General features: G+C 39.3%; 1 protein-coding gene across 1 annotated transcript in view; it reads left to right on the top strand.

Annotated features, from left to right (window-relative positions):
• The first annotated feature begins 212 nt into the window (after positions 1-212).
• Positions 213-19,710, top strand: part of fam189a2 (family with sequence similarity 189 member A2) — a 46,560-nt gene continuing 27,062 nt past the window's right edge. The window contains exons 1-9 of the mRNA XM_081367184.1: positions 213-738; positions 2,213-2,269; positions 3,045-3,155; positions 4,194-4,313; positions 6,784-6,891; positions 7,069-7,202; positions 8,875-9,001; positions 9,232-9,310; positions 12,092-12,241. Coding sequence (XP_081223310.1) covers positions 439-738; positions 2,213-2,269; positions 3,045-3,155; positions 4,194-4,313; positions 6,784-6,891; positions 7,069-7,202; positions 8,875-9,001; positions 9,232-9,310; positions 12,092-12,241 — 1,186 coding nt within the window. The 5' untranslated portion in view covers positions 213-438. The remainder of the gene's footprint in view (positions 739-2,212; positions 2,270-3,044; positions 3,156-4,193; positions 4,314-6,783; positions 6,892-7,068; positions 7,203-8,874; positions 9,002-9,231; positions 9,311-12,091; positions 12,242-19,710) is intronic.

The following is a 19,710-nucleotide window of genomic DNA, read 5'->3' as shown; positions in this document are numbered from 1 at the left end:
TCATGGGGACTCAGGGTGTCACTGTGGGGACCTAAATTGAGGCCCCCATGAGGAAACAAGTTTATAAATTGTACTAAATGGAGTTTTTTTGAAAATGTAAAAATGCAGAAAGTTGTCTGTGATGGGTAGGTTTAGTGTGTGTGTGTGTGTGTGTGTGTGTGTGTGTGTGTGTGTGTGTGTGTATCGTCTCTTCCCACGAACCCTCCCCCGCCTCTCCGCTCGTACTGCCCAAAAAATGTGAAACCAAATCCGAGCAGCAGGTCACAGAGCCTAGTTATTTTAAAACCAATACTCAGCTACCTCGACAGGACCATGGAAGTAACGCGGAACGGGCAGTTTAAAGAAACAATCGTCGCCTTGAGAGATACAGAGTAAAATGAGCGAGCGCCACTACGCTGGTTTAATGTGTATTGTTGTTTGGCTGCTCGTGCGTCTCCAATGTCTCTGCCCGTAGTTCTGCCTGGATCTTGTTGTCGTTTATCAGGGGCTGCTCTGGCCCATCAGTTTGCTAACGCCTCTTACAGAAGTCGCAGCCGCTGTGTGTCCGCTCTCCCGGCCCGTATGTCTGGATCGCAGACGCGGATCACCCCGGCGCTGCTGCCCGCTCGCCCTCTGCTGTCCCTCGGCTTGCTGCAGCTGGTTCTCGGCTGCTCCATGGTGGCGCTCTCTTTCGGGGCTCTGTCCCTTAGCAACTCGCCCCCTATTAGAAACTCCTGTCCGTTTTGGGCCGGCTCTTCTGTGAGTATTAGATTACTGGCCATAATCAGAGGTGCTAATGTTTTTATTTTACACCACATAAGCATGCTACTGTACAGGTATTAAAATGTTTGCTTGGTAATATGTCACTGAGTTTGTCTACAGCTTTTAATTGATTAATTACAAACGAACAGGTATAAGGAAGTTTTATTGCTGTCTAATGTGGTTCCAATAGTCTGATACAGAAACGTGGTGCTACACTTTTAGTTCAGCCTATTTGCTATATGACCACATCAGACCCTGTAGTTTAACCATAAATTCACTATGATGAAAGAATGTTAATGTTGTATATTAGTTAGACTTAACGAGTTGGCCACTAATGTGCAGTTGTTGCCTCAAGGAAATATTTCTACTTGATCTGTCCATTTCTTTTATTGGTGTAACCTTATGTTGTTAGGCTGATTCAGTTACACTAAATAATAATTTAAATCCAATCAAATTAAATAAATTAGCAATATATTATATTAAATAATAAATTAACTGGAATTTCTTCTTAAGTTTTCAGATCTTTAGAAACTAGTGCCAAGTTTTTCCCTCAAAAGTGCAAATTACAATATTATTTCCCATTATTAAGTGTGGTTTACATTTGTGGTCATTGGCAGGAGCTGAGTGAACTCGTCAGTGAAGTAAGTCATGGTTGAGTGTGAATCTCTTTTACTGCTTAACACTCTATAGTGAGATACTGTTTTTAAGTAAAGTTGCCATATTATGCATACCACACACTTAACTATTCGGTTATCCGGACCACACCTATTTGGGTAGGGTGGGCATGGTTAGGGTTTTAGGCTAACCGTATAGTACATTTGTGTGGTCACGTATAGTACCAAAAAACTTATTTTGGCATGTAAACAACAGTTAAATAACAAGATCTAACGTTTGCTACTTTGCTTATTTATACGTTTGAATTTGAAATTCATTATTGAATAAAATCAAGAAACGTTAACTCTAAAAACTTACGTAAAAAATCTGAAATAATTGTGTCATTTACCAACAATGTAAATATAGATATTATATAACAATGCTGAAATCACTGTCAAGTTGATTGTTTTATTAAATAATATATTTATTCATATTGATTAATTAATTCATTATTAAATAATTTTTTTTATAAGTTACCTGACAAAACATTTTACACTTAACAATGGGGTAAAATACTTTTTTAATATGTATGAAAAGAAATGAGCTAAACACAGGATCCGCTCAGCTGAAATGGCAGTCCCACATCATTCAGTGTAATCGACAGGAAGTGGCAGGGTTAGAGGAAACGCTAGAGAGCCGAGAATGGACAATAGTATTTGAGTGAGGCTGCCGGCTAACACCACACTGAGTGAGATGAGTCATTGAAAGTGCTGAAGGCCCTTTTGAGGGTGTACATCATGTGATAATGGGTTCATTATCAGTTAACCTGTCTGTGAGTGTTTGCCTCTTCACTGAAAGTACTGTTTGTTTTCTGCAGGTCATCCTCTCTGGGATTATAGGACTAACCACATGGAAACGGCCAATGCTACTATTGGTATGTGTGTTTTGCCAATCTAAGACTGATGGTATTTAAGGCGGCAGTTTTTGTGTTCCCTTTTGAATAAGCAGATCCCATATTAACTTGAAAGTGGTTATATGATGTTTACTACACAGAATGAATCCTGTATTGATCTGAACATATGTTTTCAGGGTTAATCTTCTGTATGCCCAATGTCCTTATGTTAAAGGCAGTTGTTAGGCCCTTAAATGACTCCTTAAAGAGGATCTGTGCACTCCAGACATTCAGTTAAGACATTCAGTTAATTAAGTCTCAAGCCGACCATCAGCATCTTCTTGTTGCCATTGATTCATACACACTACTATTCAAAAGTTTAGGGTCAGTAAGATTCTTGGATGCATTAAATGCTGTTCTTTTGAACGTTCTATTCATATAATAAGAAATGTTTGGTGGAGCAGCAGATCAGCATATTAGAATAATTTCTGAAGGATCATGTAAAGACTGGAGTAATGATGGTGAAAAGCATATTTACCATCACAGGAATAAATTATATTTTAAAATACAATATATTAAAATAGTAAACAGTTATTTTAAATTATAATAATATTTTACAAGTGTTTCGATCAATTAAATGCAGCCATGGTGAGCATGAGACTTCTTTCAAATACATAAAAAAAAACAAATCTCACTGACCCCAAACTTGTGAACACTAGTGCAAGTGTCATTTACTAAATCCAGATTTGGGCAGTAATATTATAATTGTCAAGTAAAATGACTGACTGGTATTAATCTTTTTCTGTCTCTCACACAGGTAAATCTGTTTGTACTGCTGTCAGTGGTCTGTATCCTGCTGAACCTGGCTGGGTTCATCCTCTGCTGTCAGGGGGCTCAGCTGGTCTCCAGTACCATTAACTGCCAGCTGGTGAGGAATCTGTGCTGTGTTTGAGATAATAACATTACAATGTCAAATGACTCATGTATTGATGAACCTAGATGCAAAATATAAATAGAATCACAAATTGAAGTGGGGTAACACTTAAGATACATTATTAGGGCAACACAGAGCTACACAAACTATACTACATAAACTAATAAATACCATTCGCTGGGTAACACTTTATTTTACAGTGTCATTGTTACATTATGTTACATGTAGTTACTATAGTAATAACTATAAATTATGCATAATTACATGCAACTAACCCTGAACCAAACCCTAATCCTAATTTTAACCCTATAGTAAGTGCATGTAGTTGCTTAATATTACTCAGTACTTAAATGTCTAATTACACTGTAACAACGACACCTTAAAATAAAGTGTAACCATTCGTTGTAGTCTTACAGCAAAGAGGAGTTAGTGTACTAAGCCTGCAACATTTGTATTTCAGACATGAAAGATAACTCAAATTGTGTAGAAAATTAGTATTCTGACTAGAATATCAGAATATCTTTTTTTTTTTTTACTTAGACCAGTTACATATTTGTAAACAACTACATAGCAACCACCTAGGCAACCTCATTGCAAACACCCAGAACACATTATGGAAAAAAAACACATCTGTACAGACCTGATTCAGACCATACATCTGTCATCTGTACCATGCGTATAGGACTGAAGTTTGTCCAAGTCACAGAAAGCCCTGGAAATCGAGAGTCAAAGCAGGTTCCAGCTTTCCTTGGATTTGAATTAGGTTTTGGACTGCTGTCATTTCCAGGATAGAAAGGCTGTTCTTTTATCATTTCCACTTGTCATGAAAATATCCCTGCCATATTCGTGAGCTCATATCTTTGAGCTGTTATCGCATGCAGATCAAAAGACTGTCAAACGTAGAAGACAGGTGCCTGGAAACTTCACCCTCAGTATCCTACTTTGAATCCAAGCAGTTCTTTAAGTATTACTATATTATGTAATCAGACAACAATGAGAACCAAACATAATAAATGTGTTTCTGTGTTTCAGAGTGAGAAAGGCGATCTCTGTAACTGTTGTGCAGAAACACCGAGCAATCAGTGCAAAGAGGACAAACTGATTAAGATCTACGCAGGTCATGCATGTGGCACAATGAGAATCCTGCTCAAGGTGTGTGTTCATCTTTGTAATTTTTGGGTGACTTCTTCACCACTTATTGTTTAAATAATAACTAAAGTATCTAGAGGTAATTCCCTGAATTACCTGAATACTTACAATACAATACAATAGTTCCCTGAAGTAAGGCGACGGCGTCCCGTCAAGAAGCTAAAGTACTATCACTACCTCAACCACACATGAGCACACAGGTCTTTAGCATCTATACACTCTCACCGTCCTTCTCAGGTGTACGCTGGTCCAACACAGGATCATTAATACTAACTCAGAGTGGCTCTATAGTCTTCCAACACTATCACTGTCTCTGCGGTGGTCTTTTGACTGTAGAATCTTTAGTACTTCTATTCCTCAGCTGCGCAGCAAATATCTGACACGACTCTCAGGTTGATCTTTGTAGAAAATTTTTGTTCGTGGCTGGGAGATCACTGGCCACTGCAACCAAGTGAGTCGCCTGAATAGAAAGATACATGTACATTTAAATCATACAGTTGAGTAAAATCAATGTCACTCAAGTCTTCTTCACTGTGATTTGTTCTGGTGATTGATTTGTAATGATCTAAGCTAATCATATGACTGTTAGTTCTACTGTGTTAAGCACTTTTTGGCTAAGTATATATGGCCTTTGACCTGAACATCCTTAGTCTGCATTTCTCTGTACATTTAATGTTGAAAATACCCATTACATAAAATATTTCTATCACAATAGACAGACAGACAGATAGATAGACATACAGATATATATATATATATATATATATATATATATATATATATATATATATATATATATATATATATATATATATATATATAGATAGATAGATAGATCGATAGATCGATAGACATACAGAAATAGATAGATAGATAGATAGATAGATAGATAGATAGATAGATAGATAGATAGATAGATAGATAGATAGATAGATAGATAGATAGATAGATAGATAGATAGATAGATAGATAGATAGATAGATTTACATTTTATGCATTTGGCAGACGCTTTTATCCAAAGCGACTTACATTGCATTTCAAGGTACACATTCTTAATTTTATTTTACATTCTTATAAGTTTTTGCTTTCCCTAGGAATCAAACCCATGGCCATGGCATTGCAAGCACCAACGCTCTACTGTTTGGGATGGATGGATGGATGGATGGATGGATGGATGGATGGATGGATGGATGGATGGATGGATGGATGGATGGATGGATGGATGGATGGATGGATGGATGGATGGATGGATGGATGGATGGATGGATGGATGGATGGATGGATGGATGGATGGATGGATGGATGGATGGATGGATGGATGGATGGATGGATGGATGGATGGATGGATGGATATATGAAGAGTTCAGATGCAAAAGCCTCTAAATGCCATCTGAAATTTTCTTCTAGAATGATCATTTTTATCAAGCTTGTATATTTAAGTTCAGTAATTTCACTTAAATGACAATTAATAGGTAATTTTCATTGCCATTTAAGTGAAATTACTGAATTTAAATATACAAGCTTGATAAAAATGATCAGTAATCAGTAATTTCACTTAAATGGCAATGAAAATTACCTATTAATTGTCATTTAAGTGAAATTACTGAACTTAAATATACAAGCTTGATAAAAATGATCATTCTAGAAGAAAATTTCAGATGGCACTTAGAGTCTTTTGCATCTGAACTCTTCATATACACTCATCAGCCACTTTATTAGGTACACCTTGCCTTAAATGTATGTGTGGCATACATTTAACAAGGTCCTGGAAACATTCCTCAGAGATTTTGGTCCATATTGACATGATGGCTTCATGCAGTTGCTGCAGATTTGTCGGCTGCACATCCATGATGCAAATCTCCCATTCCAACACATCCTAAAGTTGCTCTATTGGACTGAGATCTGGTGACTGAGGAGTCAGTTTCAGTATAGTGAGCTCATTGTCATGTTCAAGAAACCCAGTTGAGATGATTTGAGCTTTGTGACATGCTGGAAGTAGCCATCAGAAGATGAAAACCCCAGTAAATCAGCAGTTTGTGAAATACTCTGACCAGCCCATCTGGCACCAATAACCACGGCACGTTCAAAGTCTCTTAAATTACCTTTCTTCCCCATTCTGATGCTCAGTTTGAACTTCAGCGGATCATCTTGACCATGCCTACATGCCTAAATGCATTGAGTTGCTGCCATGTGATTGGCTGATTAGATTTGATATGTGTTAACAAGTTGAACAGGTGTACCTAAAAAGTGTCTGGTGTGTGTATATAGAAGACAGATATAAGATATAATAGACGTCAAACAGGCATGTAGGAAATCATTTATTTGGGAAATGGGAAATAAGCAGTTTGGTATAATTAGGTCAGGTTAGGAAAAATATTTGACTACAGAATGCCACAACAGACTAATGAAAATGAAGTATTCCAGAGAGCCTTGTACAGTAGATTCGGATGTCATTGAGTTTTCTCTCTTCCAGAAAGTGCTCTTTGCTTTGTGTGCGCTGAATGCTTTGGCCACAGCTGTGTGTCTGGTTGCTGCTGCGCTCAGATATCTCCAGATCTTCTCAACCAGACGGCCCTGCATGGTGAGATAAATTATTTTACAGAAAATATGAAGAAGAAAAAAATTTATACAAATATGTATATATATTCCAATCATTTAATTCTTGGTCAGTGTGTGGCATAGATTATTAAGACTGTTTAGACATGTTGTGTCAGATTTTTCTAAGCCCTGGTCATGTGATTATGATGGTCTTTGGCAGGAAGAGGCCAGGCCTGTCCCAGAGGAAGTGGATGAGCAGACTCATCTTCCTGACCCAGACGAATTTGTAGCCCCTGCACCTCCTCCTTCATACTTCTCCACCTTCTACTCTTACACCCCTCGTCTGGCTCGGAGGTAAAATATGATTTAATTGAATTATTATTACTGAATCAACCTGACTGTATTGGGTTTATTTTTTAATGACAAATAAATTAATCTATACTTTTTATTTGATGAATTATACTACTTTTATTTAATATGAAACAAAATAAAACGATAACATTTGGAATAATCATAATTAAATATAAAACACATAATATACAATTTGCATAAGTAATATGAATATTGTACAACATACACTATCGTTCAAAAGTTTGGTAAGATTTATAATGTCCTTAAAAGATGTCTCGTATCCTCAATAAATCAAATTTAGGTGACAAATACACTACTATTCAAAAGTTAGTTTAAAAAAAAAATCATACAGTTGAGTAAATATCAATGTCACTCAAGTCTTCTTCACTGTGATTTGTTCTGGTGATTGGTTTGTAATGATCTAAGCTAATCATATGACTGTTAGTTCTACTGTGTTAAGCACTTTTTTTTTTAAGAAGTCTTGTATCCTCAGCGTTTCTCACAGGTTCGCGTTTAAAGTCTGTATAGAGAGAATGGTGTCGTCTTAGCGGCCCCAAATTTAATAACAAATGATCGTTGCGACGGAAGCGAATCAATCAAAACTAACTTTAGCTGGAAAATAACTTTATTAAAGAACCGCTATAAAGCCAAAACAATCTCTGTTACCATAAATTATACGTTTATCTCTGTAAAGCTGCTTTGAAACAATCTACATTGTTAAAAGCGCTATATAAATGAAGATGACTTGACTTGACTTGACTCAATAAATCAAACTGAGGTGACAAATACACTGCTATTCAAAAGTTATTTAAAAAAACAATTTTGCATTTTGATCAAAAATACAATAAAAACTGTAATTTTGTGAAATATTTTTACAATTTCAGGAACTGTTTTCTGTTTTAATATATTGCATTTTAAAAAAGTAATTTATTCCTGTGATATCAAAGCAAATCAATATTTTCATCATCATTAATCCAGTCTTCAGTGTCACATGATCCTTCAGAAATCATTCTAATATACTCAAGAAACATTTTCATTATTATTATCAATGTTGAAAACAGTTGTGCTGCTTATAATATTTTGTGGAAAGCACTTTTTCAGGATTCTTTGATGAATAGAAAGTTCAAAAGAACAGCATTTATTTAAAAAACAGTTTTGTAACATTATTATAATTTGAAAATAATAATAATAAATAATAAATTTAACGTGTCCTTGCGGAATATTAATTCCATTCCATAAACTTTTAATTTTAAACGGTAATGTGGGTATATGTAAACTAATCAGGTGTAATATCTATGCATAATTTCACTTTTTACAGTATACAGTATTATAAAATCTTTCAAGCATTCCATGATCCTGCTGAAGTATTAGTGTCATACACACACACACACACACTTGCACACACACTTGCACAGACGTGCACTTCGATCTTGAATTCTTAACCAAAAATACAGCAGGATTTATCAGATTTGTGAGTGGGTGGCTCAGTGTTTGGCAGGCAACCAAAATATTTTGGCAACCTAAAACAGGATTAAAGTTTGTGTGTGGGAAACCATGATATACTCTTGTTTCATTGGATGTCCTGATCAAACACAAATGGGTGTATATCTTCAATGTTTACTGTCGTTATATTTCTCATGGCTTGTTTACAGTGTAAATGTATGTGTTTTGACAGGATGTTTGGTGACGGTATGATTCCCCTTCCTCATATATATGGTGCCAGAATTAAAGGAGTGGAGGTGTTCTGTCCTCTAGACCCTCCTCCACCTTATGAAGCTGTTGCACCGCAACCAGCAGCTCAGGTACTGATTCATATAGTGATCATATGCCATCTGCTATCGCATAATCATCTCTGTGATGAAAGTCAAAAGGCAGTTAGCATTTACAGCATTTATTCATGATAGCATTTCACCTTACTGACCAGTTATTTCAGCAAACATGGTACCGTGTCCTGGTCCGGCAGGCTTACATTGGCAACAGCTCAATCAAATACAGTCCTTGTCCGCTCACTGACCTTCTGTATTTATATCAGGCCCAGAATACTGAGGTGCAAATGACCGATCTGACCGAGGTCCTCACAGAGAATGCAGAGACGGAGACGCCCAGTGATGGTATGAACTAGTTGTATTTTTGCATATAGACCTGTTGAGAGGAGCAGTATAGATAAACATTGACATTACAGACTTAAAGGGATAGTTCACCCAAAAATGAAAATTAGCCCATGGTTTACTCACCCTCAAGTCATTCTAGGTCTATATGACATTCTTCTTACGAATACAATGCGGTGTTATATTAAAAAATGTCCTGGCTCTTCCAAGCTTTATAGAGGCAGTGAATGGCTGTTTCTGTTTTGATGTTCATAAAAGTGCATCCATCCATCATAAAAGTGCTCCACACTGCTCTGGGGGGTTAATAAAGGCCTTCTGAAGTGATGCGTTTGTGTAAGAAAAATATTCATTTTTAACATGTTACAAAGTAAAATTCTAGCTTCCGCCCCATATAATACCAACAAACATATGCAGTCTACTCACGCCTAAAGCGCAACTTACGCAACTTGTGACGCATCATGGTGTAGTGTAAATATCAGCAGTGCGTCACATTACTCACGCTTAGACTTAAAGGAACACTCCACCGTTTTTTGAAATAGGGCTTATTCACCTTCTTTCCTACATTTAGATAGGTGGGCAAATGCATTTTTGTCTCAGTGCATGCATTGTTTTAGTTTGACAGGGTCGGCGCTAGCTTAGCTTAGCATAATGAATGGAATCCTTTGTTGCCAGCTAGCATGTCCTGAGTAAAAGTGATATAATTTTTTTTTAAAACCCACTTAATTACTTCTTGTGGCCTGCGTATTCACAACAAGTACAAATAACGATGCAGATTAACACTAGGCGATTTCCTATGCAGATATTGACTTGGGACTATATTAGGGGGAAGCACAGGCGAAGCACTGCTACTTGGGCGCAGAGATATCACGCCCAAGTAGCAGTGCTTCGCCTGTGCTTCCCCCTAATATAGTCCTTAATATATAAGTCAATATCTGCCTAGGAAATCGCCTAGTGTTAATCTGCATCGCTATTTGTACTCGTTGTGAATACGCAGGCCACAAGAAGTAATTAGGTGTTTTTTTTTATTTTTTACATCACTTTTACTCTGGACATGCTAGCTGGCAACAAAGGATTCCATTCATTATGCTAAGCTAAGCTAGCGCCGACCCTGTCAAACTAAAGCAATGCATGCACTAAGACAAAAATGCATTTGCCGACCTATCTAAATGTAGGAAAGAAAGTGAATAAGCCCTATTTAAAAAAACGGTGGAATGTTCCTTTAAGTCGAATCCGTTTGGCCGGAAGCTAGTTATTTTACTTTATAAAGTTTTAAATATGAATATTTTTCTTACACAAACACAAACACACTTCAGAAGGCCTTTATTAACCCCCCAGAGCAGTGTGGAACACTTTTATGATGGATAGATGAACTTTTATGGACATCAAAACAGAAACAGCCATTCACTGCCTCAATAAAGCTTGGAAGAGCCAGGACATTTTTTTATATATATATATATCTCTGATTGTGTTCGTCTGAAAGAAAAATGTCATAGGATGACTTGAGGGTGAGTAAATCATGGGCTAATTTTCATTTTTGGGTGACCTATCCCTTTAATGACCACACCAAGGATGATAACTATAACAATAATGTTAAAGACATAGTTCTAAAAATCGTTCTAAATGTAAAAGAATAGCAGAGTCCACACCACGACTATAACGATAATGGGACAGAGAAACAATAATTGAAATGATAAAAACATTGACAGCCAATCAGAATCCATCCTGAGCATTTAAAGCGCAGGCAACAAAACTGAGGCACTAATATAGTTATCGTTAACTTAAAGTTATAATTATAGTTATCGTTCATGGTGTGAATGGGCCTTTACAGTTGTCTCTGAACATTAAACCATGGCAGGTGAAAGTATTTTAACATTGAACAAAAGACAACTTTTAAAACATTGCAAGTTAGGTGTAATGGTGTTATAATCAACAAATAGAAAATTCCCTTTTGAAAATCTGGAGCTGCTACGTGAAGGTGTTCTTGATACCGCTTCTATGAATCCAGTGCCTCTGGCACTCTATATTTAATCAAGATGCTCACAGAGTATCACAGTACCAGTCCATATTTATGTCATCTGTGTATTAAAGGAAATGTATTTTAGTGGCCTCAGTTGTATGTCCAGTGTTCCTTGGTGAGGGATTTATTTTTCTTTTTATAGCTGTCTGTATCCTTCAACACATTCAAAGATAGCACGATCCTTCACGGGTTACTATTCAGACGGGGGCCACTTTTCAAAATGTTCTAGTTTCACACAGAATTTTTTATTACCGATTACATTATCAGCATAACAATTTGAAACGGAATTGAATTGAAAAATGAAGATGAATTTGGTTTAATGATAGCAGAACATGAACTGCATGACCTTCACATGTTTGTCATTTCCAGATTTAAAAGGGGATTTTTAAAATAATTAATTTTTTTATTCAGCAAGGATGCATTCAATTGACCAAAAGTGATTTTTATTTTAAATAAATGCTGTTCTTTTGAACTTTCAATTCATCAATTCTGATTCTTCATGTGACTTAAGACTGGAGTAATGGCTGCTGGAAATTCAGCTTTGCATCACAGGAATAAATAACATTTCAGAATTTTTCTGTATTTTTAATCAAATAAATGCAGACTTCTTTAGAAATTGTTTATTTTGGCCAGATTCCTCTTTTTATGGATTTAACCAAGCAGTTGCTGACACAGAACAGACATATATAGACTAGAAAAACAAGAAAGAATTGAGAACAAATGATGTTTACTTTTTTTTATGTAGTTTGTTTGCATGTTTTATTCAGACCGGAGCTGTCAGACGGCCATATTGAGCCCCACACCCCCGATACAGTCCTCACAGCCTCACAGCACAGTCTCCAACAGCAGAAAACCCCACAGACCTCGCCTCCGCAGGTCCAACAGCGACCCCGTCCTGCTAGACCTGACCGCCAAAGGTAAGGGAAGGGATCCTCAAAATGGCCTGATTGGTCAATTGCGACAGTCTAGTCAGATATATAATACAGTAGTCGACATTTGAAGTGGTTCGAAACCTTTCATCAAAGTTGTACATGAATTTTGAACAATACCCGTTCTTGTCTTAGGACAACTTTGATGAACTTTTTTGATCCACTTCAAATGTTGACTACTGTATATATAATATATTTGACCTATGTTATATTTTCCATAAAAGGTCGAAGAGCAGACACTGACACAATTCTTTATAATTAGTTTATGAACACTGGCTTCTCTCCAATTACAGATGGACGTTTCTTTTTACTCGGTGTGTGTATCCAAAGCAGAGTACTGGTCTGATTGTAAATCTAGAGGAACTATACTTGTCAGTGGTTACTTTAAGCCCTTCTTTAAATATAGGACTCTCAGTGTTACTGATGAGGGGGAGAAGAGGGCGATTAAATACACGGCCATAAATCGACTTCTCCATTTCTTCAAGTTTCTTCTTCAAGAAATCTCTCACACACATCTATCTGATGTAGGATTAACGGTTTATGAAGTGCTTACGCTTTTTCAGTTCCTGTACAACTGAAAACTGAAACTGGTCTTGGCCGTTATACCAACTCCAACTGGCTTAGATGGATACATTTCTGTTTAACTTGGTCAAATAGAGCGGTTCAGTTTCTTGCCCTAAATCCTATACGAGTCGAGAATTATGATTTTTGAGCCATGGGCTCCCTCAGTGATTTTGAATGTGTTTTTGAAATAGCAGTTTTAATTTATGAGTACAGAATAGCCTGTGGATATTTAAAATTACTTGAAGAGACTTTGATGCTGTCTTACTACTGAAATTACACACATTCTCAGCTTAAATGTGAATGTTCAGGATTCCCTGCGCTTTCAGGCTAAATAAAAGCTTGATTGTTTAATGTTTGAAAATTGCGATGAATATATTAGTATTTTAATGATTATGTTTCTTAAGGCGAGACACTACAGACAAAAACAGTGTTTTTTCATGCATCTGTCAATTTTGAGATTTTGGGCTTTTTGGCTTTTCATAAAGTGTTTTTTCAGACCTGTGGAAAGAAAACATCCAAAATACACTTATCTTTTAGAGCACTTTATCTATTTGCGTCTTATCTTTAAAGGCCGTTTTCGCAAAAAGATTTTTTCCTCCTACACTGAGCCTGAAATGTCCACTTCAGTAGCACTTACATACACCAAACTTTACAGTTTCATTCTTATCTTTATTCTGAAGGTTTTCACAGAGGGGTTTGTTCATATATAATTTTCCTAAATTTTATTCCTAAATGTTTTTGAAAATGTATCTTTTTTTGGCTGATAAATGGAGATATCCAAAATCCCCTCTGTAAAAATCTTTGAATCTAATATCTAAAAAAAAAAAAAAAAAAAAAATGAAACAAGTATTTTGAACCTGACTTTGTTATGCAAATTAGTGGATATTTAATTAGATAACGCCTCATTTGCATATTTAAACATACCATTTTAGCAAACTTGTAATACAATATTTTTTGTTGCAATTATTAATGTAATCAATCAACTCGTGAAGTGTGGTGATATCTATTAGTTGTTGTTTTTTTACCCTATTCACCTGGGGTGTATTGCCTTAAATACTCAAATTTATTATTTTACAGGGAAATATTACAATAGCAATATTTCTCGTTTAATATTTGTATTGAATAATAATAATTAACTAAATTAAATAATTATGACCGCCGCTAGCGTAGCTAGCGAAAGCGGTCATATAGGGATTGTCAAAGTTTTTTTTTTTTTTTTTTTTCGTCACCTTACTGAATTTTTCGTCAACGATACCAGGGCCACCGAAGCACCGGGGAACATGAAATTTGGTGGGCATGTAGCCCCACTAGACTTCTAAGGAAAAATTTCGTTTAGTCCCCGGGGGCCACTCCCCCCCCGCGCTGGGCCCCCCCAAACCCCAAAAAATGCCGTTTTTCCTAAATAACTACCTGAACCGTGGCACCGAGGATGAAGAAATTTTTATGGTATGTTGGTCTACTAGACTTTTACGGAAAAATTTAATTTGGTCCCCGGGGGCCACTTCCCCCCCCCCGCGCTGGGGCCCCTGTAAATTTTTCGTCAACGATACCAGGGACACCGAAGCACCGGGGAACATGAAATTTGGTGGACATGTAGCCCCACTAGACTTCTAAGGAAAAATTTCGTTTGGTCCCTGGAGGCCACTCCCCCCCGCGCTGGGCCCCCCCAAACCCAAAAAAATGCAGTTTTTCCTAAATAACTACCTGAACCGTGGCACCGAGGATGAAGAAATTTTTATGGTATGTTGGTCTACTAGACTTTTACGGAAAAATTTCGTTTGGTCCCCGGGGGCCACTTCCCCCCCGCGCTGGGGCCCCCGTAAATTTTTCGTCAACGATACCAGGGACACCGAAGCACCGGGGAACATGAAATATGGTGGGCATGTAGCCCCACTAGACTTCTAAGGAAAAATTTCGTTTGGTCCCCGGGGGCCACTCCCCCCCGCACTGGGCCCCCCCAAACCCAAAAAAATGCAGTTTTTCCTAAATAACTACCTGAACCGTGGCACCGAGGATGAAGAAATTTTTATGGTATGTTGGTCTACTAGACTTTTACGGAAAAATTTCGTTTGGTCCCCGGGGGCCACTTCCCCCCCCGCGCTGGGGCCCCCGTAAATTTTTCGTCAACGATACCAGGGACACCGAAGCACCGGGGAACATGAAATTTGGTGGGCATGTAGCCCCACTAGACTTCTAAGGAAAAATTTCGTTTGGTCCCCGAATGCCACTCCCCCCCCGCGCTGGGCCCCCCCAACCCCAAAAAAATGCAGTTATTCCTAAATAACTACCTGAACCGTGGCACCGAGGATGAAGAAATTTTTATGGTATGTTGGTCTACTAGACTTTTACGGAAAAATTTCGTTTGGTCCCCGGGGGCCACTTCCCCCCCTGTGCTGGGGCCCCCGTAAATTTTTCGTCAACGATACCAGGGACACCGAAACACCGGGGAACATGAAATTTGGTGGGCATGTAGCCCCACTAGACTTCTACGGAAAAATTTCGTTTGGTCCCCGGGGGCCACTCCCCCCCCCCGCGCTGGGCCCCCCCAAACCCAAAAAAATGCAGTTTTTCCTAAATAACTACCTGAACCGTGGCACCGAGGATGAAGAAATTTTTATGGTATGTTGCTCTTAAGGGCCCACATCAACCTAGCCCATAATCACTCATTTGTGATTTGCGCCCCTCCCATAAAAAATGAAAATGCAATATTATTCTGCTTTAATCGCCCCTATCTTCAGTGGAGATGTTCAGAACTGCACCATATTTCATGTGTATGATTAACTTGACATCCTCTGGGGGTATCCTCTGCTAAGTTTTGTAGAATTTCATCCATGGGGGGGTATAAAATAAATTCATTTATGTGCACATTTAGTGACTGTACACTCATTGGCCTGTAGATGGTTCTGTTGAGCGAAGGGTGGCTGGTTTAGGATGATACTGTCACACACACACATGCAGGAATACAAACAAACGCAAGCATGCACACACACTGACATCCACACGCACAGACACACACCCATACACACACATACAAATCCACATGCACAGACACACACACACAAACACACACACACGCGCACACATGTACGCACACATACATACACGCACAGACACACACACACACACACACACACACACACAGACACACACATACACAAACACACACACACATACACACACACACACACACACACACACACACACACACACACACACACACACACACACACACACACACAGACAGACATGCACATACTATTACTTTTTTTAGGTATATACATAAACACGCAATACAGCCAAATTACTCCACGTCATTTATTTTTGTGGAAAGCCAGTGCAGGCCTGAGCGGCGGTCATATTTTGTACCGCGATGCGGTACATCTAGTTAGTTACATGAATGTAAATATGAATCTAATAGTAACATACATAATAATAATAATAATATTGATGATGATAATAATAATAACTAGAATGTACATTTCCTGAAGAAAATGTGAAATGGTGCTTGCAGTGGCAAAACTCTCCACTCGGTTGCTAGGGTGTTGTACATGATTGCATACGAGCCAACAACCATGTCTGTATGATGTTGTGGAGCTGAAATATGGCTTCTATATGTTGCAATATGGTTGCTAGGTGGCTCTAAATGGTTGCTAGGGTGTGAATACACAGTTACCATGGTGATATGTACAGACTGTTTTACAACTGAAACTAATGAGCCAACCCCCATCTCTATACAATATTCTGATGCAGAGATGTAGGTCTTGTAAAATGGTTGCTAGGCTACTCTGTTTGGTTGCTATGGAGTTGCTTGGCAGCTGCTGATGATGAAACTGCAAAGGCTTCTTGTCAGTATGAATGATATAAACAAACTCCCATCTCTATACGATGTTCTGATGCAGAGATATACGTTTTGCTAAACGGTTGCTAGGGTACTCTGTTTGGTTGCTAGGGAGTAGCGTGGCAGCTGCCAATCATGAAACTCCAAAGGCTGCTTGTCAGTATGAATGATATAATCCAACTCTCATGCCTCTGCGACATACAGAATGGAAGATATCCCTCTTTGGATATTGGTTGCTAGGGTACTCTGTTTGGTTGCTAGGGAGTGGCTTGTCAGCTGCCAATCATGAAACTCCAAAGGCTGCTTGTCAGTATGAATGATATAAACCAACTCCCATGCCTCTGCGACATTCAGAATGGAAGATATGCCTCTTTGGATTTTGGTTGCTAGGGTACTCTGTTTGGTTGCTATGGAGTTACTTGGCAGCTGCCAATGATGCAATTCCAAAGGCTTCTTGTCACTATGAATGATATAAACCAACTCCCATGCCTCTGTGACATTCAGAATGGAAGATATCCATCTTTGGATTTTGGTTGCTAGGATACTCTGTTTGGTTGCTAGGGAGTGGCTTGGCAGCTGCCACTGATGAAACTGCAAAGGCTTCTTGTCATAATGAATTATATAAACCAACTCCCATGCCTCTGTGACATTCAGAATGGAAGATATCCCTCATTGTATTTTGGTTGCTAGGGTACTCTGTTGGTTGCTAGGGAGTGGCTTGGCAGCTGCCAATCATGAAACTTCAAAGGCTGCTTGTCAGTATGAATGATATAAACCAACTCCAATCTCTATACGATGTTCTGATACAGAGATATTCGTTTTGCTAAACGGTTGCTAGGGTACTCTGTTTGGTTGCTAGGGAGTGGCTTGGCAGTTGCCAATGATGAATCTGCAAAGGCTTCTTGTCACTATGAATGATATAAACCATCTCCCATTTCTCTGTGACATTCAGAATGGCAGATATCCCTCTTTGGATTTTGGTTGCTAAGGTACTCTGTTTGGTTGCTATAGAGTGGCTTGGCAGATGCCAATTATGAAACTGCAAAAGCTTCTTGTCACTATGAATGATATAAACCAACTCCCTCTGTGATATTCATAATGGAAGATATCCCTCTTTGGATTTTGGTTGCTAAGGTGTTCGACAATGGTTGCTAGGGAGGGGCTAGGAAGTGTTGAGGTGATTCATGATTGGCTGTTTGCTGCCCCGAGTCAAATGAGACCACCCCCATGTTTCTATGACAATTCAGTCCGGAGATATCTCTTTGAACTCTTTCAAATGAAGTCTATGGAACTTGTTGCTAAGGGGCTCTAAATGGTTGCTAGGGCGTGGCTTGATAGCTTCACAATGATCCTGAGAGACTGATTGGTCGTCTGAGTAAAATGAGCCCGCCCCCTTGTCTCTATGACACTGTGATCAGGAGCTATGTTCAATACAAAATCCCTATGCAATTTACCATAGTAGGAAAAGCATGTGAGTTTCACAGGACGTTCCTTCCCCATAGTAAGTCAATGGGGCAACTTTGGGCAGCTTCTGCCCCCCAGGGCTACAACTTTTACCCCATTGTGAGGTATGTTCTTACAGAGCCTGTCAGCCTCTTCAAATGTGGCAAATCACAAGTTTATGTGAAATCCTCGCTCTGAGCTAGGAGTCGTCAAAGTTTGTCGCAATGTTAAGTCTATGGGACTTTTTTGGCCGCTTTTTCGCCCCTGGGGCAAACATCGCACCCCCGATCGCTTATAAAAGTCATAGCACACCTCTCCTCAATGAGCCGGTCGATTTGACACCTCACTCAGGGGTCTGAGACAAACGGTGCGGGACGAGTTACGCGCCAAACTTTGTCCAGAATAAAAATAAGAATAATAACTAGAATGTACATTTCCTGAAGAAAATGTGAAATGGTGCTTGCAGTGGCAAAACTCTCCACTCGGTTGCTAGGGTGTTGTACATGATTGCATACGAGCCAACAACCATGTCTGTACAATGTTGTGGAGCTGAAATATAGCTTCTATATGTTGCAATATGGTTTATATGTGGCTCTAAATGGTTGCTAGGGTGTTCTGGGTGGTTGCTAGGGCGTTGCTAGGCAGTTACTAGGGTATTCTGGGTGGTTGCTAGGGTATTCTGGGTGGTTGCTAGGGCGTTGCTAGGGTGTTATGGGTGGTTGCTATGGTGTTAGGCAGTTGCTATGGTATTCTGGGTGGTTGCTAGGGTATTCTGGGTGGTTGCTATGGTGTTGCTAGGCGGTTGCTAGGGTATTCTAGGTGGTTGCTAGGGTGTTGCTAGGGTATTCTGGGTGGTTGCTATGGTGTTGCTCTGCGGTTGCTAGGGTATTCTGGGTGGTTGCTAGGGCATTGCTAGGCAGTTGCTAGGGTGTTCTGGGTGGTTGCTATGGTGTTGCTAGGCGGTTGCTAGGGTGTTCTGGGTGGTTGCTATGGTGTTGCTAGGCGGTTGCTAGGGTATTCTGGGTGGTTGCTAGGGCGTTGCTAGGCGGTTGCTATGGTATTCTGGATGGTTGCTAGGGCGTTGCTAGGCAGTTGCTAGGGTGTTCTGGGTGGTTGCTAGGCAGTTGCTAGGGTTTTCATGGTGGTTGCTAGGCAGTTGCTAGGGTGTTCTGGGCGGTTGCTATGGTGTTGCTAAGCAGTTTCTAAGGTGTTCTGGTTGGTTGCTAGGGTGTTGCTAGGTGGTTGCTAGGGTGTTCTGGGTGGTTGCTATGGTGTTGCTAGGCAGTTGCTATGGTATTCTGGGTGGTTGCTAGGGTGTTGCTAGGCAGTTGCTAGGGTGTTCTGGCTGGTTGCTAGGCGGTTGCTAGTAAGTTGCTAGGGTATTCTGGGTGGTTGCTAGGCGGTTGCTAGGCAGTTGCTATGGTATTCTGGGTGGTTGCTAGGGCGTTGCTAGGGTGTTCTGTGTGGTTGCTAGGCGGTTGCTAGGCAGTTGCTATGGTATTCTGGGTGGTTGCTAGGCGGTTGCTAGGGTATTTTTGGTGGTTGCTAGGGTGTTGCTAGGTGGTTGCTAGGGTGTTCTGGGTGGTTACTAGGGCGTTGCTAGGCAGTTGCT

Source organism: Scardinius erythrophthalmus, assembly GCF_964197995.2.
Source record: "Scardinius erythrophthalmus genome assembly, chromosome: 5".
NCBI classification, from domain to species: Eukaryota; Metazoa; Chordata; class Actinopteri; order Cypriniformes; family Leuciscidae; genus Scardinius; species Scardinius erythrophthalmus.
The sequence above is the reverse complement of the archived record's forward strand: the minus strand, read 5'-3'. Positions and strand labels throughout refer to the sequence as shown.